The 25896-nt window shown below is 44.2% G+C and overlaps 1 protein-coding gene across 2 annotated transcripts in view; it reads left to right on the top strand.

Annotated features, from left to right (window-relative positions):
• Positions 1 to 23789, top strand: part of ENPP3 (ectonucleotide pyrophosphatase/phosphodiesterase 3) — a 213944-nt gene extending 190155 nt beyond the window's left edge. For both annotated transcript variants that reach the window (XM_075339878.1, XM_075339879.1), the window contains exons 24-25: positions 6009 to 6165; positions 23217 to 23789. In XM_075339878.1, the coding sequence (XP_075195993.1) occupies positions 6009 to 6165; positions 23217 to 23393 (334 nt within the window). In that variant the 3' untranslated portion in view covers positions 23394 to 23789. The remainder of the gene's footprint in view (positions 1 to 6008; positions 6166 to 23216) is intronic.
• Positions 23790 to 25896: the final 2107 nt, after the last annotated feature.

Below are 25896 nucleotides of genomic sequence, written 5' to 3'. Positions count from 1 at the left end.
AACCCTGCCCTGGTCCACTTTAGGTCTCCCGCTACCGGATCTCCGTCGCATGTGGCCCTGTTCACCGTCTGCCACCTAGCCGGGTAGTCCATGGGCCCCTACCCCTGACTACTCTTGACTGTCAGCTTCCACTGTCAGGACTCAACTCCACCCTTCAACTCAAACTTCAACTGACTAACGTGTTCCCACCTCTGACACCTCAGGACCCCTAGGTGGGCGTTCTCATCCGCCTGATCCTGCCCACTGGTGTGTCCCTTATTATAACAAGGGGGTGGCTAGGCTTTATTGGCTGTGTATTATACCTGAGTGTGGGTCTTGGTGGTGACAAAGAGGATGTACATTTTTGTGACTACCTGGTTTTGCCAAGGCGTCACACACTTGTGCTGTCAAATCGCTGCAGAAATTTCAGCATGTACGTGCGCACACAGCCTTACTTGGCCCAAAAAGAACTTTCACTCAGCCCAATGAGTTAGGCCTAAGACACACGGCATGAAAATCGGAGCGAGTAGAATGCGACAAAACATCACATTCCACTAGGACCAATATTAACCAGCCCACATGAGCAATTATTTTCTCAGCCCTAATCGGACAAAGAAAACAAACGCAGCATGCTGCAGGTGTAATGCAATCCTTGTTTCTCTCACACCCATTCAAGTCTATGGGGCGAGAGATAAATCGCACTGCACTCGCATTACACCGGTGTAATGCGATTGCAGAGCGAGAATGGCAATAGCTGGCAACAGAGGAGAGAAGGAGATAAATCCCTCCCTCTCTTCCGCAGCGCTGGCCTTCCCCTCCTCAGCGCTGGCCCGCCCATCCTCAGGGCTGGCCCACCCCCCGCAGCTGTGGTCCGATCGCATGATTGGACCTCAGTCACAATGACACTCGGTTCCCGCTGTGCTGCCAGCGTGAGCCGAGTGTCATGCGAGGATTTCAGTAGTCCCCGTGTCGCCCTGGCCTTAGGCTCAAAACGGCAACCAACTTTATTATCTTTATACACAGAGAAAATTAAGTACATTAAAACACAAAAATAAAATCCTTTTGTCAGGGGGGTGCAGACACAGAGTGGAGATAGAACTCCAAAGAGCAGTTAGATAAATGCCCACAAGGAGGAACACGCACCAGGGAAAGGGTAATCAGCAAGCCTAAGGGGCACTTTGCACACTACGACATCGCAGGTGCGATGTCGGTGAGGTCAAACTGAAAGTGACGCACATCCGGCGTCGCAGGCGATATCGTAGTGTGGGAAGCCTTTTTGATACAATTAACGAGCGCAAAATCGTCGTAATCGTATCATCGGTGTAGCGTCGGTCATTTCCATAATATGGAAATGACCGATGTTACAATGTTGTTCCTCATTCCTGCGGCAGCACACATCGCTGTGTGTGAAGCCGCAGGAGCGAGGAACATCTCATACCTGCATCCTGCGGCTCACGCCAGCTATGTGGAAGGAAGGAGGTGCGCGGGATGTTTACGTCCCGCTCATCTCCACCCCTCCGCTTCTATTGGCCGTCTGCCGTGTGACGTCGCTATGACGCTGCACGACCCGCCCCCTTAATAAGGAGGCGAGTCGCTGGCCAGAGCGACGTCGCAGGGCAGGTGAGTGCATGTGAAGCTGGTGTAGCGATAATGTTCGCTACGCCAGCTATCACCATGATATCGCAGCTGCGACGGGGGCGGGGACTATCGCGCTCGGCATCGCAAGCATCGGCTGGCGATGTCGTAGTGTGCAAAGTGCCCCTTAGTCTTAACCACGAGGTCACATCTGAACAAGGGAGTGAGCAAGCCATATAGTGGTGGAAGCATGAGGGTCAGGAGCCAAGAGGTCACGTCAGAAGCCAAAAAAGCAGAAATAGAGCCGCGGTCAGGAAATGTTATCGACATCAGAGGCCGGGAGAGCAAGTAAGTACAAAAGAGGGGGAGGGGAACGACACACAGAACGTTACAAGGATCTGGAAGACAGGGCAGACAAACAGTACAATGGAAACAGAGGTCAGGGAGAGGTAAGCTGGGTAGCGGGATGGATCAGGGCTAACTCACAAGAACCAGTTGCGCACGCTGTAGAGCAGGAAGTATTACTAGCGGTGTTCTGGAGGTCTCCACACCATAATAAAGCGGTGTGAGTCCCGGAACGAGGCACAACAGAACAGACCCCTCTCACCTGACTTAACCCCGTCAGAGTAAAGCTACAGTCATGACACCTTTGCCACCTGGCCACTAACTAAATACATTACAGTATCCTAGTTTTCAAGATTCTGAGCCTAAACCATAGTTCATTCCTGGTGATGATAATGAGGACTCCCACTCAAACTAGCAGTGTCTGTTCTTCAGGTTAGGAGTCATTTCTTAAGCAAAGCCCTCCATTAAAGAGACTCTGTCATCATTTTTTTTTCGGCGTCATCTGACAACAGCATGATTTATTGTCAGAAAACCTGATTCCAGTGAGGTGTCTCTTACTGGTTGGTTGCTATAGTTTTGATAAATCAGTGTTTTATAAGCAGGGATTTTCACTAAAGGACTAGTAAACCTGCTGTTGTGTAATGCTCCATATTCATGATCTTTGTATAACCTTGCCCACACCACTAATTAGCAGCTTTCTGCTAATGTAACGTATACACAAAAAGCTGTCAACTAGTGTTGGGGCAGGGTTTCACAGAGCTTGGCATTGAGATAACTGGTAAATCTGCAAACAGACACTAACTGAAAACTCAGATACATGTTTCTAAGTAGGTCTTATAATGACTTGGGTGATGATGTCACTAAGGAATACTGGGTTATTTGTGAATCTCCAAGTGGAGCACAGCAGATAATGGTGGCCATAGAGTATAGTAGTGTAGCCAGGCTTTGGAGTTAAGATAAGTGCGTGGGGCGCATTGCGGCAGTCAAAATGAGCTTGCTACCCAAATTATTATATTTTTTTGAAACCCTCCTGGTTAAGGTGCCAGTGAAGGAGCTAAAGTCCCTCCAGGCGGCTATGCTTAGATTCATTTGGTGTAAAAAACGCAATAGGGTGGCCAGGGAGGTGTTGATGGCTCGAAGAAACAGGGGGGGGCTTGCTGTACCGGACATTCTAAAATACTATTGGGCGGCTCATCTTAGGAGGATCCCCTGTTGGGTGTCCCTTTGGGCATACAACAGGTGGACTGAGATTGCAAAACTTTGGCTGGCGCCTATAGATCCAAACGCACTCCTGTGGCCCCCGGCCTGGTGCGATTCGCCCCCCCCCCTCTTCTTGGACCGATGCAGTTCACTAAGGACCTCTGGGCATTTTGCATTAGAAGATTTCCTCTGGCGTCCCCCTGCTCACCTCTGGTGTCCTTCATATACCAACCCTTGCTCCCAAGTAGCCTGGAGTCGGATATGGTGCACCCCTGGCTCAAGGCAGGTCTATTCAGATTTGCAGACATTATTGATGGAAGCACAATGCAGATCCATTCCTTTGAGTATCTCAGAGATAAATTCTCTCTCTCTAATCGAGTTTTTCCAATATCTGCAGATCAGAGACTTGGCTGGCTCCTTGTTTGGCAGGGCAGGGGCCTCGATTCCCACAGACTTTGAGAAAATTTGCAGAAGGGGCACTGACACTAAGGGACTGATTTCGGAAATTTACATATTGCTTTCTGAGTCACGGGATGGGCCTGAGGGGTCTTTATTATACATGTGGAAATGGGAGTCTCTATTGGGAAGGCGGGTACCACCTCAGGAATGGGCAGCAATCTGGGGCAAAGCCGCCAAGACATCAATATGCACACTATATAAGGAAAATATCTATAAAATTTTGCTATTTTGGTACCACACTCTAGACTTCCTTCATAGCATAGACCCCTCCATACCGGCTTGTTGCTGGAGATGCGGGGGAGGCAGGGGCACCATTCTGCACATATTCTGGTCCTGCCCAGGGATAGTCCCCTTCTGGGAGCAGGTTAGAGGGTTGATTCACAAAGTACTATATATAGAGGTTGATCTTGATCCCCTATGTTCTGGGTCTTAGGATTGGGGGAGTGGGAAGAACGGCCTCTAGGCTTTTGTCCCACATCCTTACGGCGGCCAGATGCTTAATTGCAAAGAATTGGAGGCAGCCAGAGACACCCTCACTCCAGAGCCTCAAGTATAGATTACTGGATGTTAGACACATGGAACATCTCACGGCACTACTGAATGACACAGTTGACCGTTTCCAGGGCATATGGGCACCATGGGACTACTTTGCAGGACAGGAGGATCTGTGAGATTGGAGCCTATGGGCCCTATAGAAGGAGCGTGGACTCTTGAAACCCTTCACTCTTTCCCTCTACTTCTCCTCTCCCCTCCTAACCCCCCTCACCTGTCTTGTCATTGTCTGTCTAGGTTCGAAGTTTTATTGATTCATATTGGTATTTGTTGGCAATCATTACCATTAGTAAGATGTCCCTCAGGTCGCAGCGGCTCCGCCCTACAGCTTGGGGTTACTCATGGTTGTGGGGAAGGAGTGGTGGCATGGTATACTATCACCAGGTATTGCAACATAATTCATGGTTTTTACCTTCTTTGGGGACATGTGTCTTAAGAATTGTGAATATTATGTTTTATTTTATGTATGTAAAATGAAAATTGAAAATCTCAATAAAAATTCAAAGTTTAAAAAAAAAAAAAAAAGATAAGTGCGTAATAAGGTTCTGGATCCTGGCATGCAGAGTGGAATCGGCTAACTCTCCGCAGCCCTTCTCACAGTGACAGCGCAAGATCTTAAGATCCTGTTAGGGTGAACTCTTAACCAGAGATCACTAGTTGCCTACTGCCTGGCCTAATTGTTGTAGACCGAGTGCATGCGTAAAGAAAAGAAAAGAAAGAATTCATTCGGATATGAAATCTGTTCTTGATCACAGTAAAGATGGCACCGAACAGAGCAGGAGAACCCGTGCGGTCTCTGATATAGGCTAGGGACATACACAAGTTCAGATATGCCCAATTAGTGGTACAGTTCATGGGCTAGCCAATGGGGAGATCTGTGTTGCTGTTAATGGGCAGGTCTGACTTCAGTAGATGAATCCATGATGATGGTGATGGGAGGGAGGTCATCTGGTGGATCCATGCTGATGGTAGGGTCTGTGATGTCATCAGGGGCCATCTTGACTTCCTCTGAAAATTGACTGGCTTATGTATAGAGAATTAATTTCATTGAAAACACTTCTCACAGTGCTCTATGTCCAGAGGTTAATTAAGTATTTCATCTTATGGCTCTCCTCATCAATACAACACTTTGAACTATCCCTTTTCTGAATGATTACCGAATGGTAACTGCTCTAACAATGTTACCATGCAGTAACCACTTAGTGGCAGATGTAGCCGAACTTTTTTAGCTCAGAGCATGAAATTGCATACTTTCACTGCAAGAGAGGTAGTGAAGAGTTATGGGATCTAACTTTAAATGCTGGGATTCAAATACATTGAAGTTTGTACCCATATTTTGTTAAAAAGTAGGGTCCTTTAGGGACACTTGTCTGCAATTTATTTAATAGATGTTAATTATAAAAATCATCATTCTACAACTGCCCATTGTTTTATTAAAGAAAATAGTCAGTCACAGATTGGTAATAGGTGCTCTGGAGCTATAGGACTGCTTTCTTTGGCCACGTCAAAGGTTACGAGGCCAGTTGTTTTTTTATTTAAAGTCTGCTGTTTGCAGCTGTTACATCACGACATAACACAAGTGAAAGAAGTCGTAGTGCGACAAGTTGCAAAAAGGCAAACTGGTTTTGGCTTTTTGTGACCTATCATATTCACACTACACAATGCGATTCAGTTCACTTGCATTATGATGCAAAGTAACAGCAGTATACAACCTGCCATGTGTCTCAGATAATGCCTCTGTATTGCCCCTGTAATAAATGGAATACTTTGCTCTGCTTACTCTGCCTAAATATATCTTTTTTTACTTTCTTTGAATGAATATTATGAAGAACCCTAGTAATGTTACCTATATCATGCTTTTTTTCCCTTTGTAACACTTTGAATTTCTTTGCCCACAGTTATGTTGATGGCACAAAGATTCCTATTCCAACACACTACTTTATGGTGTTGACCAGCTGTAAAAATATTGCTCAGACACCAATCACTTGCACTGGCAGCCTTGATGTCTTATCTTTCATCATTCCTCACAGACCAGATAACTCGGAAAGCTGTGCGGTAAGTATTTTCTTAGATTATAGGTAGATGTGCAAAAAAGTATTTCCAATATGGTTGATTGATTGTAGGAATGGGACACTGGGCCCAATTAATCGTTTTTCACACCGGTCTTGATAAGGAGGTGTGCTGGAGTCAGACGCTCTTGATTCATGAAGTGGAGCATGCGTGTTCCTGAATCAGGAGCGTCGGATGAGTGGTGTGTACCTCTAGGTGGGCCTTGCCACAAATCGTACACCATTCCTCTCTGTAGTAAGATTTGCATCATGAATTTGTCGAGCAGTGGTTGCCACTCCCCTATCCCACCTTAGCTCTGCTTGCTTTATCAGATCCGGACAAAAATGGAATGAGAAAACCTAAAGTCTCAAAATTTTAGCGCAGCCTTAAGTTGCGCCAAAACTATACCAGTTTTCAGAGTTTTTATACCAGAATACTGGTTAAAACCTATAGAATTTGGACAAAGCCACTGAGCCAAAAGGTAAACCAAATATACTGGCAGTACTCGAATATATAATTATTAAACCTATATAGAAAAACTATTCATACCATAAATATTTCAAAAACATAGCTTTATTAGTAATATATAAAAGCATTTAAAACCTGTACGTAAAGACAGTCTTATGAATATCAACAATGATATGAGTCGTTATGTTTACATTAATCCAGTAACTCCAAATATATCTAAAAAATGGCTCAAAAATACAGCAATTAATATAGTATTACAGGACAAATTAAATAGACACAGTGACATGCAAACTTTTGGGCACCCCTGGTCAAAATTACTGTTATTGTGAATAGGTAAGCAAGTTGAAGATTAAATGATTTCTAAAAGGCATAAAGTTAAAGAGGACATTTCCATTGTATTTTAGCTCAAAATTTATTTTATTTTCATCTTTTACATTTTTAAATTAGCAAAAAAAAAGGAAAAAGGGGCCAATGCAAAAGTAAAGCCTGCTTTACACGTTACAATTACACATGCGATCTCGTATGCGATCGCACACGCCCCCATCGTATGTGCGACACGTTCAATTTGTTGCCTGTGTCGCACAAATGATTAAATCCTGTCACACGTACTTACCCTCCATGCGACCTCGATGTGGGCGGCGAACATCCACTTCCTGTAGTGGGAGGGACGTTCAGCATCACAGCGACGTCATACGGCAGCCAGCCAATAGAAGCAAAGGGGCGGAGATGAGTGGGAAGTAAACATCCCGCCCACCTCCTTCCTTCCGCATTGCAGGCGGGACGCAGGTAAGATGTGTTCATCATTCCCGAGGTGTCACACAGAGCGATGTGTGCTGCCTCGGGAACATTGAACAACCGGACGTTCAATTTTTAGAATTTGAACAACGTGTATGCGATCAACGTGTTTTTGTACAATCTCAAACGCACGTAGTTTTCACACGCTACAACAACACTAACGATGCCGGATGTGCGTCACTTACGACGTGACCCCGCCGACACATCGTTAGATTTATTGTAGCGTGTAAAGCCCGCTTAAGCACTCTGTATGGCTAGTACCTAGTAGCACCCTCTTTAGCAAGTATCACAGCTTGTAAACACTTTTTGTAGCCAGCAAAGATTCTTTCAATTCTTGTTTGAGGGATTTTCTGTGAGATTCCTGGATTCTCTTGAATGCACTGCTGTTTTGAGGTCTATCCATAGATTTTCAACATGCCCTTATATAGCTCCATCAACAAAAAAAGCAAAAATGTTACAGCTATCAAAGTATAACAATGGAAAAACAAATTATTTTTTGTAAGAAATTGATTTTTGTGTGCAAAAATAGCAAACCATGAAAAACCCTATATAAATGCGGTATCACTACCATCATACTGACTAACAGAATAAAGTTGCCGTGAAAAAATAAAAATAAATACTATTTATGAATTTCTGTTTTTTGTTCACTCTGCCCCTCAAAAATAAAAAAGTGATTTAAAAATTGTTACCTGGTTCAAAATGGTAAGAATAAAAACATCAACTCATCTCACAGAAAATATGCCACCACACAGCTCGTTTAGCAGAAAAATATAAAAGTTATAGGCCTCAGAATATGGTGATGCAATAAATACTTTTTTTTGTAAATCAGTGTTTAGCATGCAAATTGTGAAAATGCTTTATAACCTTGACGTTGCTGTAATTGTACTGACATGAAGAATGATGTCATGTTATCACATTTACCATATGGTGAACAGCGTAAAATGGTGTTAAAAATTTGAACCCCTTCACCCTCCAGCCTGTTTTCACCTTCATGTCCAGGAAGATTTCACAATTCTGAGCAGTGTCACATTATGAGTTAACTATGGAACGCTTCAACATATCCTAGTGTTCTGAGAAGATGTTTGTCAAGACATATTGTACTTCATGACAGTGGTAAATTTAGAACAATATTTTTTGTGTTTATTTGTGAAAATAACAAATTTTGTAAAAATGTTGAAAATTCCGCAATTTTCAAACTTTTAATTTTTATGCCCTTAATTCACACAAAATAGTAACTAAATAACATTTCCCACACCTCTACTTTACATTAGCACAGTTTTGAAACATTATTTTTTTGTTAGGAAATTAGAAAGGTTAAAACTTTATCAGTAATTTCTCAGTTTCCAACAAAATTTACAAAATTATTTTTTTAGGGACCAAATCACATTTGAAGTGAGTTTGAGGGACCTAGGTGACAGACAATACCCAAAAGTAACACCATTCTAAAAACCACACACCATAAAGTAGTCAAAACCAAATCCAAGAAGATTATTAACATTTTAGTGGCTTCACAGGAAATAAAGCAATATGGAAGGAAAAAATGAAAATTTTACTTTTTCCCCACAAAAATGTTACTTTAGCCCCAAATTTTGAATTTTCACAAGGGCAACAAGAGAAAATCCACCATACAATTTGTTGTGAAATTTCTCTTGAGTACGCTAATACCCAATGTGTGGTGGAAAACTACTGGTTGGACAAACGGCAGGGCTCAGAAAGTAAGAAGCACCATTTGAATTTTGGAGCGAGAAATTGTCTGCAATAGATAGCGGATGCCATGTCATTTTTGGAGGTGCACAAACAGTGAAAAAACACCACAAGTGACCCCATTTTGCAAACTAGACCCCTTAAGGAATTTATCTAGTTGTACTGTATAGTGTTCACATTTAATCCCCAGATGCTTCACAGAATTTTATAACATTGAGCCTTGAAAATGAAAAAATACATTTTTCCTCGTAGAGGAGTACGTTCGGATGTCCGTCTGCATAAACGTATATGTGCAAAAAATGGCACAAAACAGAGCACACGCTAACGCAGTGCGCTCCATAACAGTGAATGGCCCTGTCGGGCGCATGCGTCCGGAGCACACTTTGCAGAGTGGGGGAGGGGCAGTCCGGACGGATGCCCCGACGGGACCTGCGAACGTAGGGAAAAATGCAAAGTGAAAGGGGCCTAAAAGTCAAAAGTGGCCCTTTAACAAGCGTTTTCATATGACTTAGGATTTATGCCAGATCAGAACCTCAATTTGTGAGAGCATACAAATTCAAAGTTCAAAAACTGCAAAAGTTATCAAAGTTTTATCAAATTTATTTCATAAATAAAACACAAATCATTTTGACCAAAATTTACTATCATAAAGTACAATGTGTGATGAAAAAACATTCTCAGAATCACTGGGATATGTTAAAGTATTAGAAAAGTTATTAACTAGGGATGAACAAATGTATTCGCCACTATTCGGTATCCGATGGATAACAGGCTATTCGCACCATTCGCTATCTGATGGATAAAACAACATCCGCTCTGATACTTTCATTTTCATTTCTGATTTCCTGGCGCCTGTTTTCCAGCCAATGAACACATAATGTTGCTTGCCCTCACAATAACGCCACAGCCATCTTTGTTGTGGTGTTACTGTGATTGGCTTGGCTGCACAGCGTCATAGGGGCTATATAAGCCAGCGGCCATTTTGTGAACACGCAATGATAGGGAGCTGGTGGTGGTGATTGACTGTATTGTGTGTGGGAGAGCGTTCGTAGATCCAACTAATAAATAGTCCTTGTAAGGGCTGAAAACAGTGTCCAGTAGCTGCTAGCAGCTCCATAAATCACTTTTTTGACAAACAGAACGCAGGTCTTTCGGTCTCTCTCTCTGTCTGTCGGTGTCTCCCTCTCCCCCCCTCTTTCATACTCACCGATCATTGACCAATCACCGTCACGGTGCTGCACAGCTGTCACACTGCTCCGGCAGCTTCTCCAGCTTTTGAAAATGCCGGCCTCTCATTATTCCATCTCCTATTCCCTGCTTCCCCTACCCACCGGTGCCTATGATTGGTTACATTAAGACACGCCCCCACTCTGAGTGACAGCTGTCTCACTTCAACCAGTCAGTCAGGTTACCCGCGGCCAGCTGCAGTCATCCTCCTGATAGCTGTGGCTGCGGGTAACCTGAGTGACATCACCGCTGATCGCACGGCTCACTTCAGTTGCTGCGTGGAGCTGACAGAGAGCGGCGGTGTTCTACGGCCACTCCTGTCAGCTTCATGTAGCAGAGCTGGATGTGTTGTGCGACCTCGTGTGGATTACCCCGGACCTGGAGGAGTATTTGGGGATTTTAATAAAGTGGTGAAAGAGGGTGGGGTTTTTTTGTCTTTTATTGCAAATAAAGGATTTTTTTGGGTGTATGTGTTTATTTACTTTCACTTACAGGTTAATCATTGTGGGTGTTTCATTAACGCCTGCCATGATTAACCTAGGACTTAGTAGCAGCTATGGGCTGCCATTAACTCCTTATTACCCCGATTGCCACGGCACCAGGGCAATTCTGGATAAGCTGGGTAGAGTCCAGGGACTGTCGCATCTAATGGATGTGGCAATTCCGGGCGGCTGCTGGCTGATATTTCTAGGCTGGGGGTCTCTCCATAACATGGGGATCCCCATCCTGAGAATACCAGCCTTCATTAGTGTGGCTTTTCTTTGGCTGGTATCAAAATTAGGGGGGACCGCACGCCATTTTTTAAAAATTATTTATTTATTTTACTGCACTACATAGACCGGCCCACTGGCAGCTATGATTGGTTGCAGTAAGACAGCTGTCACTCAGCGTGGGGGCATTGCTGAATGTAACCAATCATTGGCACCGGTGGGCGGGGGAAGCAGGGAATACGAGATGGAATAATGAGCGGCCGGCATTTTCAAAGGCTGGAGAAGCCACCAGAGCAGTGTGACAACCGTGCAGTGCCAGGCCGGTGATCAGTCAGTGATCGGTGAGTATGAGAGAGGGGGGCAGAGGGGGGAGACTGACAGACAGAGAGAGAGACCAAAAGACCTGCGTTCTGTTTGTCAAAAAAGAGATTTGGTTTGAGAGCTGTTCTGGCGACTACGTAAATGCCGCGTGCTGCTCTGAGCACGTTATTCAAAGACACCAGAAATGCAGTCATGCACCTTCTACAGGCTGTGCCCATACTGTTTCTGCCTTTTCCCATCCATTTTAGCCTTTTACTCAGTCACCACAGCTCACCGTTAGGTCCAAAGTGAAATTATTCGAGTTTCCCATAGACTGACATTGCGCATCGAATATTCGCGAATAGTTGAATAGTGCCGACCTATTCGTCGTATATTCGTCGAAGCGGATATTTTGGTATTCGATCATCTCTATTATTAACACAAAGTGACACTGGTCAGAATTTAAAAATTTGGCCTGGTCAGGAAGGTGAAAATGGCTCTGTGGTAAAGGGGTTAAACAATTTGTCAAAGGCCAAATCATGACGGATGTTTGATTAGGTCAGAGTATCTGCAAAACATCAGGTCTTCTGGGGTGTTTCCAGCATGCAGTGGTTTCTGCCTGCCAAACGTAGTCCAAAAAAGGACAAACATTGAATTAGCAACAGTCATCTGTGTCCAAGGGTCACTAATGACGTGGGGAGCAAGACTAGCCATTCTGACCTAGCCCCAGAAAGTCACTACTGTAGCAAAAAAATGCTTAAAAATGTAATGTTGGCTATGATATAAAGGCGTCAGAGTTCCTTTCCTGACCTTGTCCACTTGTAGGGAATCTGTCACCAGGAGTTTGCAATGTAAGCTGAGGACAGCATGCTGCAACGGTTAAAAAAAAAAAAATAAAAAAATCTGTTTCTCTTATCTGCGTGTGAGCTATTGTTTACTCATAATAAAGAGTATATTACTCTGTGATTAACATTGGCGTGACTCCTCTGGTACATGAAGAGCAGACCCCTGCTGTGATTGACACCTCAAAGTCAATGCATAATCTCTATTGAGAGCCTAGTGTGGGTGGGGACAGCTCTCAGCTCTGCTACACTGAATTCTGAGATAAAGTCATAAGAGCTGCACCCTGTAATCTAAGTTAAACATGGTTAGTTTCAGAATCTCTTTGCCTACATTATGCTGTTCTCAGTTGAAGTAGCAAAAACCTGGTGAGAGATTCCCTTTAAAGAGCCTGTAATAGGGACATGAGCAGCTGACCTTGACGAATGAGTAACTGAAGAAGGTGTCCTAGTTGAATGAATAGCATTTCTTTCTTATATCATGTGGAAGATAAGGTATGAGGGTGTCTCTTACCTGCGGAAAACATGGCACAGTGGGAAGCAGGCAAGCTTGGGGAGGCAGTGCCATACTGTGGACATTGTTTTTCGGGGAAACCATGGATCCAACCATCTATTCTCAATGAATTGAGAAACATTACCAATGGAAACCCTGCATGAGTGCTTATTGGAATTTAAAGATCTGCTGTTCATTTCTTTTTGCAACATAACATAAAAGAACTACATAGGTATTGTGGTCTACAAATCTGGATGTGCCAGAGCTTGACAGCCAAGGAGGGAACTGTACAAAAACAGACAAATGGTTTTAATATTCCAACTGATCAGTGTTTATTTCAACAGATTCATCTTCTCTTCCTTACCATTCCATGCTAAATAATCCCAGATATGATTGGTTGTGATCAAAAGTTAATCATTAGGTGAAAAATGTGGCTTAGAACACAGTGGTCATCAATAACAGACTGTTTTGATAAATGAGCCAGCGTTGTAGTAATTTTTGGCATTTTGTAAATGGTATTTTATTTTTTTGGCAATAATCAAAGTCTACTTAGTAATACCCTCTGACTCAGAATGATTATGTCACCTGCATTTCACAAGTCAGTTTCCTACCGGAACATCTGAAATGAGGAAAAACAAGCAGTTTTAAAGAACCTTTTTGCTAAAAGGGCTAACTGTGAATGGTAAGTTGTAAAGCAACTTTGCGTAAAACGTGATTTCAGACAAGGCTGATTTGTACAAAAGTAGAAACTACAAGTGATTGAATCTATCTACTAAGATCGAATTGGAGTGAAATTGCCTGAAACTTGCAGGTACCCGTAAATGCAAGTAGTTTGCTAAATTATTTATGTGAACTGGCTAAATAAAAATGCCATGTGCTATTTCACAACAATGCTGAAAAGTCACATTCAGACGGGATTATCGCAGCTAGTATAAAACATGAGGGCCTCTCAAATAGCGCCAGTTAATCTTCTCGTTTCTGCTGCTGCCAGTGCCGATGGCCTATCCGAGACAATCCAATTAACACTGAGCCTCCCCATTTTTAATCACGTTCTAAAACACATTTCTTTAGGCAGGACTGTCATCTGACTTCATTAATCTAATGCTTCCCTTTTTCCCCTTTCTATTTTTTTCTAAGAATGTGGTCATTCTTATTCATCTGTCTTCACATCCACCATTTACCTAATAGCACTTGGTAACTGTTCTGATGACTGTATCCTGCAGCTTTATTTTGAAAACCCTTATTTATTATAGTGATGTCTGGAACACACATGACACTTCTTTACCTACCGTCTTCTCCCTACTTCCTTATTGTCATGTCGGTGAATCACGCAGCAGTAAGTGGCACCCTACTCACTGCTAGCTCTGTTCTACTCCCGCCAGTGTCAGATTGTCTTGGGAGCTATCCCTTGCAACACATCCAGGTCTGCTACATCCTCTTGTTGCTGGAGAGTCTTTACCTGGCTTTAGTCAGGTGTGGCCATATTTTGCAGGAGTTTAATCTCCTGTTTCCTTCCTGCAAGTGTTGTCTATCCTCTGCCAGTAGTGAAAATAGTAGACATCTTCTTCCTCCACACCTTGCCTGAAGTTAAGCTGGTGTCACACATAACGACGACGACAACGACGTCGCTGCTACGTCACCATTTTCTGTGACGTTGCAGCGACGTCCCGTCGCTGTCGCTGTGTGTGACATCCAGCAACGACCTGGCCCCTGCTGTGAGGTCGCCGGTCGTTGCTGAATGTCCAGCTTCATTTTTTGGTCGTCACTCTCCCGCTGTGACACACACATCGCTGTGTGTGACAGCGAGAGAGCGACGAAATGAAGCGATCATGAGCCGGCACTGGCAGCTGCGGTAAGCTGTAACCAGCGTAAACATCGGGTAACCAAGGGAAGACCTTTCCCTGGTTACCCGATGTTTACGCTGGTTACCAGCCTCCGCTCTTGCTGCCAGCGCCGGCTCCTGCACTGTGACATGTGGCTGCAGTACGCATCGGGTAATTAACCCGATGCATACTGTAGCAAGGAGAGCAAGGAGCCAGCGCTAAGCAGTGCGCGCGGCTCCCTGCTCTCTGCACTGTGACATGTAGCTGCAGCACACATCGGGTTAATTAACCCGATGTGTGCTGCAGGAGAGCAAGGAGCCAGCGCTAAGCGCGGCTCCCTGCTCTCTGAACTGTGACATGTAGCTGCAGCACACATCGGGTTAATTAACCCGATGTGTGCTGCAGGAGAGCAAGGAGCCAGCGCTAAGCGCGGCTCCCTGCTCTCTGAACATGTAGCACAGCGACCTTATGATCGCTGCTTCTGCTGTGTTTGACAGCTAAGCAGCGATCATAACAGCGACTTACAAGGTCGCTGTTACGTCACCGAAAATGGTGACGTAACAGCGACGTCGTTGTCGCTGTCGTTTAGTGTGACACCAGCTTTAATTTCAAGTCAATCAGTGTCCTGTGCTGTGTATGGTTGTGTTCCTGTTTTATCACACTTGTTATCAGCCAGGCTTGTTTACACATTTCTCTTGATCTCTCCTGACCTCTGCTTTGGATATTGAACCTGTGCTGCCTGCGCCAACATCGGAGTTCTGAACCATGTCTTTGTCTTATCCTTTTGTGTCTAGTGTTCCTACCCTGACCCGTTGGTTAGCTGCTGCAGAAATTGGGACAGCTCTGAAGTGGCACTTGGTTACTACCTGTGGCACAAGTGTCGCACCCAGGGATATGGGGTACTCTGTTCCGGGCAGTATTGATCTGGGGGAAGTCACGGTGGTGGCCGTTACACAGTTCCGTGTGCCCTTTTTGTAATGGGGATATTTACAGGGGAGAATAAGGTAATGTTCACTTGTGATGCCACTTGCAGTGTTGCGGCTAAGTGTAGGGAGCCGCCGCTGCAGAATGTCTCTACTGGGGCTGATAGTGTTTGCAGCTAGAATGGTAGTCCCTCCGCAAGTAGGGTTTTCCCCAGAGGATGTATGGTGTAGTGGGTGTCGGAAAAAGGTAGTCCACACAGAGGTTTAGTGCAACTGGTTTACTCACTGCAGATGTTCACTGGTTGCCCGAGGCCGTCTGGTTTCGTCTACAGGTCCCCTTCGTTCCAGTACCAGTTTGGTTCTCTGGTACCTTCTTCCCCTGCACCTGTCTCTGGTAAGTGGGTCTCCGTGGTATGGAACAACTGGGGGTCCCTGTCCTGTGGTTTGTCCACTCCTTTCCGCCTGATGGTAGCGTGAACCCTGTGGGGTTGGAGTCTCTGGTCCTGTCCCGGGTTTTCCCTGTGCTACTAAGTCTTAGGATTCTTAGGGTCAGCAAGGTCCTTGATGGTGTTAACAAGTCGGCTTGGAGCTATTTCCTGTCCTAGGGTCCTGTACCCTGTCGGTGCGTAGTTCCGGGAGTACTCCACCATACTCCACCGGCAACCACTTCTCCTGGGTACCAGGTCACCATCAACCCGCGTCAGACAGTTTCCACCTTTCACACTCTCAACTGTCACTTGTCTGCTCCCTTTCACTGCAGACTCTGTCTGACTACTCTCTCCTCAGTCCGCCCCTCCCACCTGGTCAACTAGTGGACTGGATTGGCTCCACCTCTAGGCGGCCATTCATTTGTCCCACTCTAGTTATGTACCATTATATGGGGGATTGTTTGGGGAAAAACTAAGATTACCTGGATTTTGGTGTTACCGACACTGGATCTCCGGGACCCTAAGGGGTTAGGCCCTGCATCCTTGTGGGGATGCAGAACCTTGTAGCACCATGAAGGCTTCAGGGGCGCTACACAAGCCTAACCTCACCATCAGAAGCTCTAGTGAAAACCAGGTAGCCGCTTAGTCAAGGCCCTCCAGAGGAAGCCCGGCCAGTGGCAAAGTGGGTCCACACCCATCGCTGTCACACTTTACTAGATTGTAAACTTGTGAGCAAAGCCCTCACTCCTCCTGTAACTGTTGGACTGTGTTACCCTCTAATCTCTTTATTGTCTATGCGTGTCCCTGCTTAATTGTAAAGTGCTACGACACTATATAAACAAAATTATTTTTAATAATTAGGTAATAGTGCTAAATTTCAGACATTCATAGAAGTAATTTTCATGCTTCTGTACCACAGAGCTTTGCCTGACAATAACCTCATGTGTCAGTTGCCAGTCTCCACAAAGAAACAAGTTCAACATAACATTCTTTTTAACAATATTCTCAAGCTAACCAAAGTTTGTCTGACTGCCCTCTTCCAGTGGTTATGGTGTATATATAGTTCAGGATATTTATCTACGTCCTGTTAAGTTTCGCTGGGTCCAAATAGGAAACAGGAGGAGGCCAAAGTTTCAGTTACCTTTTTCCCCAGTGTTTGCAAATAAAGTAATAAAGAATTCCAAACCTATGTTTTTTCTTTAAATTCCATAACTTTGGGATAGGGTGTGCTGATTACAGAGGAAAAGCCACTAAGCAAAATCCCCATCCAGTTCAACAAGTTCCCAATCTCTGGGGTATACTTAACTAGAGAGCAGTTAAGATTTGCCAGTACACACACAGTTTCATAATGTGTTCTCCACAGATTATCAGGCAAGTAAGAGCTTTGAGTGTCCTAGATTTAAAGGATTATTTTTAGTGGTGTAGCATGGAACAAGTCAAATATTTTTTGTACCCTAACTTGTGAACAGTTAGTGCTCTGAGTTCCTTCCACAAGTTCTGTATTACACCCCTTAATCCTCAAGTACAGGTATTTTAATTTGAGGAAATTACTGATTAAATTATTTTGTTTGAGCTTTAAAGGGAACCTGTCACCAGTTTTTGGACTATTAAACCAAAAGTGTCACCTTCTGCAGCTCCTGTGCTGCATTCTATGAAGGTGCACCTCGTTGCTGACCCCCCCTTGCAAACCCCAAAAAAAACTTTATAAAATCCCACCGTGTTGTATGCTAATGAGTTTTGTTGGCCAGATAGGCGGGCTCTATTTCAGCTCCTGTCCCTCCTTGTCGCCTTGTTCGCCGTCCTCCTGTCATGATTGACAAAGATGGCACCGCCGTCATCATCCCAGTGTACTTCGCACGCGCCGGTGATGTATCTGCGCAGGCACGAGATCATGGTCGGGTACAAGGATGACGCTGCTGTCATGCACAGCGCCAACCATGATCTTGCGCCAGCGCAGATACATCACCGGCGCGTGAGGTAAACTGCTTTTATGCTCGGCCCGTGATAGGGGCAGAGAGAACTGCACTTGCGTGAGACTTGGAGAGCAGCATGGGATGATGACGGCGGCGCCATCCTTGTCAATCATGACAGGAGGACGGCAAACAAGGCGACAAATAGGGACAGGAGCCGAAATAGGGCCCGTCCATCTGGCCAACACAGCTCATTAGCATTCAACATGGTGAGATTTTATAAAGTTCTTTTTGGGGTCTGCAAGGGGGGGTCTGCAATGAGGTGCACCTTCATAGAATGTGTGGTGCCCTGGACAAGCCAGGACGTCACAGGTACTACACCAACACACCCCACACTCCCGGTCAGGCACACCTAAGTCAAACAAAATCCTTGTTGCCTCCCTCCAGGGGCTGATGTCCACACCAGGGGGTGGGCCAGGCGGTTGGTCCCGCCCACCGAGGAGTTCACAGTCCTGGAGGCGGAAAAAAGAGAGCAGATAGTTTGCAGTGGAGTTGAGTTGTGGAAGTGAAGTGCAGTTGAGGAGTCTGAAGTCGGTCCGGGTGTGTGGCCCGGACAGAACAGCAAGGTTTGCAGACGGTTGTGACCATGTGCAGGAGAGGCCTATTGGAGCTAGCCGTAAGGACCGTGGACGGGCGGTGGCCCGGCGGTACCGGACCGGTACGCAAAGAGAAGCCAGCACCATCCGGCAGGGGCTTACGGACCCCGACAAGGCTAGGAGTCGCCGTGCAATTTGTCAAATCCGTTAGCGAAGGGAACCTCCTGGGTTTCCCAGCGGCCAAGTCCCAACAGAAGGCAACAGCCCAACCGTTAGAGGGAAACACAGTCACCGCCAAGGCTAAAGTTCCCAGGGCCAGAGCCTGTGGGCAAAAGGGGCTCCTTCAGCAACCTTCAAGCTGGGGAGTGGGTTACCGGTGGGAACCTATTGGAACCGTTTACACTACACAGGTGCAGGGAAAGGCAGTCACCATCAACCTGCCGGGAGGAGAAACACCGCAGCCATCTGTGGGACCCGTCCATCCAGCCATTTGTTTTACCGGAGACTTTGTGTACATCATTGGCTGAGGGAGTACCACCGTGCCGTGCGGCACAGCGCTGCCCCCGCGACCCTGCACCTCGCCAGGCCCCGCAACCTGCCTGCCATCCATCCCTACCCCATCACCGGGCCCCGGGACAACCAACCCCCTACCCACGGAGGGGAGAACTAACATCCAGGCTGCTCCCTGCCATCGCTCCCGGAATCCCCGTCCAGAGCAGCGGTGGTGTCACCAATCTCACCACAACCGTGGGTGGCGTCACGGACAATATCAAATCCCCACAATCAATTCCCCCCCCCCCTTTTCACTCACGGGCGAGGAACGCCGCTCGAGTCCCCGGGATCCGGCCCACTGCTCGAGCCACCACCGAGCAGCAGCAGCATCCGGACCCGAGCAGTGGGAGAGCGCAGCGTCCCCTCCTCCGCCCGCGACAAATGCAGCACAGGAGCTGCAGAAGGTGACACTTTTTGGTTTAATAGTCAAAAAACTGGTGACAGGTTCCCTTTAACTTCCTAGTTTTTCTGCTTTTTGCTGAAATCAGACATAAGATTTTAAAATGTACATATTATACTTTGATTTTTGTTTATTTTTTCATATTGCACTTTTTTACCAAGGGAATTTGTTAAATAAAAACAATGCTATAAACATGCATATATGGGGTTAATCTGCAGGTTAATAACATTCTGACTTCATGAGGCCATCGCACTGAGAATTTTTTTCCTCATGGGGCATAAAGAGGTAATAACGGAAACACAGTAAACTATTTCACAATAGGAATGCAGAAATATATTAAAACAATTTCAACCACACAGTCTTGTTTTATAACAGCAGAGAAATTCTATGATACAGTGGTGTCTGGATCCTATTACCTGGATCTAAAGTGCATCACAGTCAAACTCATGTCCGTCACCATCATCACTCTGTCACTCTGTCGGCAGTAATAACCATCACACAGGCTCTAACGGGAGTCAATTTTATTGCACTGTTACACTGCAAGACCCTTTTCGATGAATTTCTGATGACACGTTACGCTGGCAGTCTCCATCCTCTTAGGCATCAACCCGGTCCCTTCTGTACTGTAATTCTATACCTCAGGTCACAGCTCACATGAATACACCCGTCTTCATCTGTCTGGTCATCTATCACGGCTCTACATCTGATTACACGCCTCTTGAGTCTTGACCCCATTCACTCAGTCACGGTTCTGATTGCTCTTCTCTAGTCTCTTAGTTTTGGTTTTGGCCACTTGTCTCTGGTATCTCAGTTCTGGCCTCTCTCCTCTGGTATCTCGGTTTTGGTTCTGGCCACTGGTCTTTTGTATTACAGTTTTGGTTCTGGTCACTCATCTCTTTCTTAATTGGATCACTCCTCCTCACTCAGGCTGAAGCTTTACTTCACTAGCCTGGCCTGTGCTGGTAATTGCTGCTATAAGCCAGATCCGCTGCCTTCACACGTCTGCTCTGACATAGCCCCAGGATCAACTCTGCCCCTTCACTGCCCTTTTGGGCCTTTTATAATTCCTAACTATGACACAGGTGGGACCTGATCTAATGTCCCTTACTATCTCTTCATCAATGGAACAAACGCTTGGCCCTCGAGTTCCTGTTGTCACAGTTCTTTCTTCCTTATACTCTTTGGCCAGCAGACGGTGATGTTCATTTGCTCAGTTGTTATGCACTAACTCCATCTTCTTGCATGATCATGACATGACCATGGACAGGTTCTTATCTATTAGAAGTAGACAGAATGAGTTTATGTTAAAGGGAAACTGTCAGCAGGTTTTTGCTATGTAATCTGACGACCGTATGAGGTAGGGGTTAAAACACTGAATTTAGCGATGTGCCACTTATCAGGCTGTGTGCTGTTGTTTACTTATAATGAAGGTTTTATCACCTCGACCTTATCACTGCTCAGACTACAGCAGCTACAGCAACACATAAGACCTAGTCTGACCATGCCCCCTCCTCTGATAAGCAACTCACTGTCTATAGACAATGTACTTAGGGAGCCTAGTCTGGGTATATTTTGTTTTATAAGCTCTGCTACATGCTATATCTAAGAACTCTGGTTGTGTCACAACAGCTGCAAGAAATAAACTAAGTGATACACTGCTGGAATCAGGGTCTCTTTTCCCATGTTATGCTGATCTCAAATAAAATAGCCAAACCCTGGTGACATATTCCATTTAAATGACTGCAGCCGAAGGCCCCGATTAATCAAACAATTTGTGCCAAAAAAATGGCGTAAAGGCTTTGAAACGTAACAACATTTTTGCTTAACTCGGAGTTCCACCAAAATGTAATGACTTTTGGCGTTTTCACTGCAGTTTCTTCCAGCTTTGCTGAAATAGGTGACACTAGGGTGTGTCATGGTTGTAACGCTGTCTAATTCATGATAAGCCGTGCATTCCTTACACCACAAATCTCATTCCATTTACTGACTGTTAAACGTTTTCTGACATGGTGCATGAAGGCGCACACCGTGGGTCAGGTGCTCCAGATTCATGGAGACGTGTGCACCTCTTCATGAATCAGGAGAGTATGAATCTGCCACGACCTTCATAAATACTGAAGAGAAAAATCGGCGCTGTTTATGAATCGGGGGCAGGGGCGGGCTGGCCTGGGTGGCAGGTGGGCAATTGGCCCCCAGGCCGCCATCCCAACCGCTGTACAGGGCCGGCCACCTGCCGCATAATGTCATTATAACACAAACATGGCCACACAGAGTGAAGTGCGCGGCCGTGTCTCCTGTACTGTGATGCCGCGGGGCCGGCACTGACACATTACAGGCGCAGACAGTGTCAGCCGGCAGCATTATAGTACAGGAGACACGGCCGCACGCAGTTCACTGTGCGCGACAGTGTGTTGTAATGACGTCATGCCAGGGCCGCTATCAGGGCATTATCGGGGGCACAGTGTTGCTGCTGACATTTAACATGAACTCACTTGTTTTAAAGCCTGAAGCTTTAAGGAATTGACACAGTAAGAATATTAAAAAGTTGAATAACTTTTTATCATGCAACAAAACCTTATTTCATACTGAAATGACCGCAGAAACATTGGTAAAACCAGAGACTAAATGAATTCTGTCTATCTAGTGTTACTCATTTTTAGGAGAGAAGACTTAACCACTTTTGAGGCTGCAAATAGGTTTATGCAGGACAGAGTCAATACTTTTCACTGAAAGAAAATGGACCTATTATAACGTATGTGGCTGTTTACATGCTGTGATTTTTTGATGGTCTGAGAGGTCATAAGAAAACCATAGATAGGTCTGTTTTGGTCCTAACCATGGATCAAACACACCCATTCAAGTTTATGGTAAACTCAAAAACTCTTGACCACATACTGCTGGCATCTTAGTTGCATCCTAGTGCCATCCATTTATCACTGTCTGCTAGGTGAAGCTTAAAGGGAATCTTTCATCAGATTTTTGTGACCTAATCTGAGAGCAGCATAATGTAGAAACAGAGACCCTGATTCCAGTGATATATCACTTACTTGTCTCCTTAGTGTAGATTTGAAAAAACAGCTAATAAAATAGTGATTTTACCAATAGAGTACTTGTACATCTGCTACAAGGTACTCAAACATATTCATGAGCTCTGTATAGCCCTGCCCCACCACTGATTAGGAGCTTTTGGCGTACATGAAGCTGCTAATCAGTGGTGTGGGCGGAGTTACACAGATCAAGATTCAGAGAACTGGTAGACCTGCAGCAAATAAAACTGATTTGATCAAAATTAAGGCAAGTAGCTCAGTAAGTGACACATTATGGGAATCAGGGTCTCTCTCTACATCACGCTGCTCTCGGATGCAGCACCAAAAATCTGGTGACAGATTCCCTTTAAGAAACCTCCATCAATTCTCATTGCATATGAGAAAAACTAATGAAATACTGATGGTAAAAACTGACACTGACCAAACACTGAGAATCTGGTAAATCTCACTGCTGGATTTTTGTTTTCACTTACGCAAACAAGGTGAATGTCTGAACAAGGCCTAATACATTTCGCCACTATGATATTTCAACATCTGAAGGTCATTATGGTTGGATTTCCTTTGTAGGAAACTTCTACAAACTGGTATAAATAGAGACTAGTTGGGAATTTTTCCTAGCTCGGAGGCTCAGTATTGCTTCATGTTCGGTAGTAAAGGACATAGTGTAGCTAACTCTTAACTTGCCAATCTATTCTATTATTCACGTAATATACCTAGTGGATCTATTACAATCGCATATCATTTTTCTTTATTTCAATCAAAGGGAACATGAATATCATAGAAAGAACTAGAGAATCTCTCAAAGTGCTATATGTTTCACGTCTCTGTTTTTGACTTTTCAGGATATGAAACCAGAGGCAGAATGGGTTGAAGAGAGACTTAAGGCTCATGCCGCTCGTGTCAGAGATGTTGAATTACTCACAGGTCTGGATTTTTTCAGGAAAAAACAGGGGACAAACATTACTGAAGTTTTACAGCTGAAGACGTTCCTGCCAACATTCGAGACTATTGTAAACTGAATAATGACTGAGATTTTCTGTAAATGGTTTACTTTATCTATGTATATACATAATCCTACTTTATATAGCGTGGGCTCCAAAATTAATCTGTACTGTTGATTTTCAGATAGAATCAGCAAATAAATATGACTCCTAATATATATATATATATATATATACACACAAATAACGATGAACGTAAACTTCCACCGATCAATCCTCCCATCTCTACCAAATACAAATACCATACAGAAAAAGTAGCAGCAAGTACTGGTACTGTGAGATCGACAACAAATGACTAAGCATTTCTGTTTCTGCGCATGGCATTTTAGTTCTGCCCATGCTATCATCAGTGATTGACTATCTTGATTCATATTACAACACAGGGTTTATAATAAAATGCTTTTTACTTCTTTCTTTTAGTGTTGGCTATGTATTATATTTCCTAAACTCATCTAGTATTACAGTAAATTGAAAACTATAGAAACCAAAGCTCATACGTAGCCCAGGGTGAAGATTGTAATATGCTTTTGTGTGAACACCTGAAAATTAATGATATGTATTATCTATAGAAAACAAGCATCACACATATACATTATTATTATTTATTATTATTATTATAGCGCCATTTATTCCATGGGGCTTTACATATGAAAAGGGGTATACATAATAGGGACAAGTACAATAATCATGAACAATACAAGGCACAGACAGGTACGGAAGGAGAGAGGACCCTGCCCGCGAGGGCTCACAGTCTTCAAGGGATGGGTGAGGATACAGTAGGTGAGGGGGGAGATGGTCATGTGGCTCTGAAGTAGACTGAGGGTTACTGCAGGTTGTATGCTTGTTGAAAGATGTGGGTCTTCAGGGTTTTTTTGAAGCTTGTCAAGGTAGGTAGAGTCTGATATGCTGCAGTAGAGCATTCCAGGGAAGGAGATCTTGTGAGGATCAGAGGTTTCATGCAGGTAAGTACCGGGACACGAGGTCACAAATGTATGGAAGATACCGGTTGATGGCTTTGTATATCATGGTTAAGGTTTTGAACTGGAGTCGTTGGGTAATGGGAAGCCAGTGAAAAGATTGGCAGAGAGGAGAGGTCGGGGAATAGCAAGGTGACAGGTGGATTAATTGGACAGTATACAGTGGGTATGGAAAGTATTCAGACCCCTTTAATTTTCACTCTTTGTTTCATTGCAGACATTTTGAAAATTCAAAAAAGTTCATTTTTTTCTCATTAATGTACACTCTGCACCCCATTGTGACAGAAAAAAAACAGAAATGTAGACATTTTTAAAAATTTATTAAACAAGAAAAACTGAAATATCACATGGTCATAAGTATCCAGAGCCTTTGCTCAGACACTCATATTTAAATCACATGCTGTCCATTTCCTTGTGATCCTCCTTGAGATGGTTCTACTCCTTAATTGGAGTCCAGCTGTGTTTAATTAAACTGATAGGACTTGATTTGGAAAGGCACATACCTTTCTATATAAGACCTCACAGCTCACAGTGCATGTCAGACCAAATGAGAATAATGAGGTCAAAGGAACTGCCCAAGGAGCTCAGAGGCAGAATTGCGTCAAGGCACAGATCTGGCCAAGGTTACAAAAGAATTTCTGCAGCAGTACTCAAGGTTCCTAAGAGCACAGTGGCCTCCATAATCCTTAAATGGAAGTTTGGGACCACCAGAACTCTTCCTAGACCTGGCTGTCCAGCCAAACTGAGCAATCGTGGGAGAAGAGCCTTGATGAAAGAAGTAAAGAAGAACCCCAAGATCACTGTGGCTGAGCTTCAGAGATGCAGTAGGAACATGGGAGAAAGTTGCACAAAGTCAACTATCACTATTATTATTATGTAGGCTGTATGTGAGCTTGGCTCTGTTAACCCCCTGAGCTTCAAATCCCCTAACGGGACTAGTGAAATCAATAAAATAAAAGTTTTAGAAATATGAAAAACTTAAAAAAAGTTTCTTTGCCCTATTGAAAATAAAACAAAAAAAATGTAAAAAAAATACACATTTAGTTTTGCCATGTGCAGAAATGCCCGATGCAATAAATATAAAATCAATTTATCTGATTGGTAAAGGATGTAACGAGAAAAAAAACCTCAAAATGCCAGAACATTTTTTTGGATGCCTCAACATTGCATTAAAATGCAATAACAGAAGTTTAAGACATTGCATCTATCTATCATTGCAAAATTGTATAGTAAAAAATGGCAGCTCAAGACACAAAAATAAGCCCCACGCAGCCTCAGATCCCGCAAAATGAGAATGTTATGGATCTCGGAAAATGGTGACAAGCGCAATCCTTTATTTTCTTTTTTATGAAATTCTGAATTTTTTTTACAACTTAAATAAAAGTAAAACTATACATGTTTGGTATCTACGAACTCCTAATGACCTGGGGAATCATATTACCAGGTCAGTTTTACACATTAGGGAACATGGTAAAAAAAAAGCCTAAAAACAATTGTCAAATATAAAAAAAAAAAGAACAAAACCGCTCACCACTGCAGAGACA

The sequence above is a fragment of the Anomaloglossus baeobatrachus genome, chromosome 3 (assembly GCF_048569485.1).
Source record: "Anomaloglossus baeobatrachus isolate aAnoBae1 chromosome 3, aAnoBae1.hap1, whole genome shotgun sequence".
Classification (NCBI taxonomy): Eukaryota; Metazoa; Chordata; class Amphibia; order Anura; family Aromobatidae; genus Anomaloglossus; species Anomaloglossus baeobatrachus.
The sequence above is the reverse complement of the archived record's forward strand: the minus strand, read 5'-3'. Positions and strand labels throughout refer to the sequence as shown.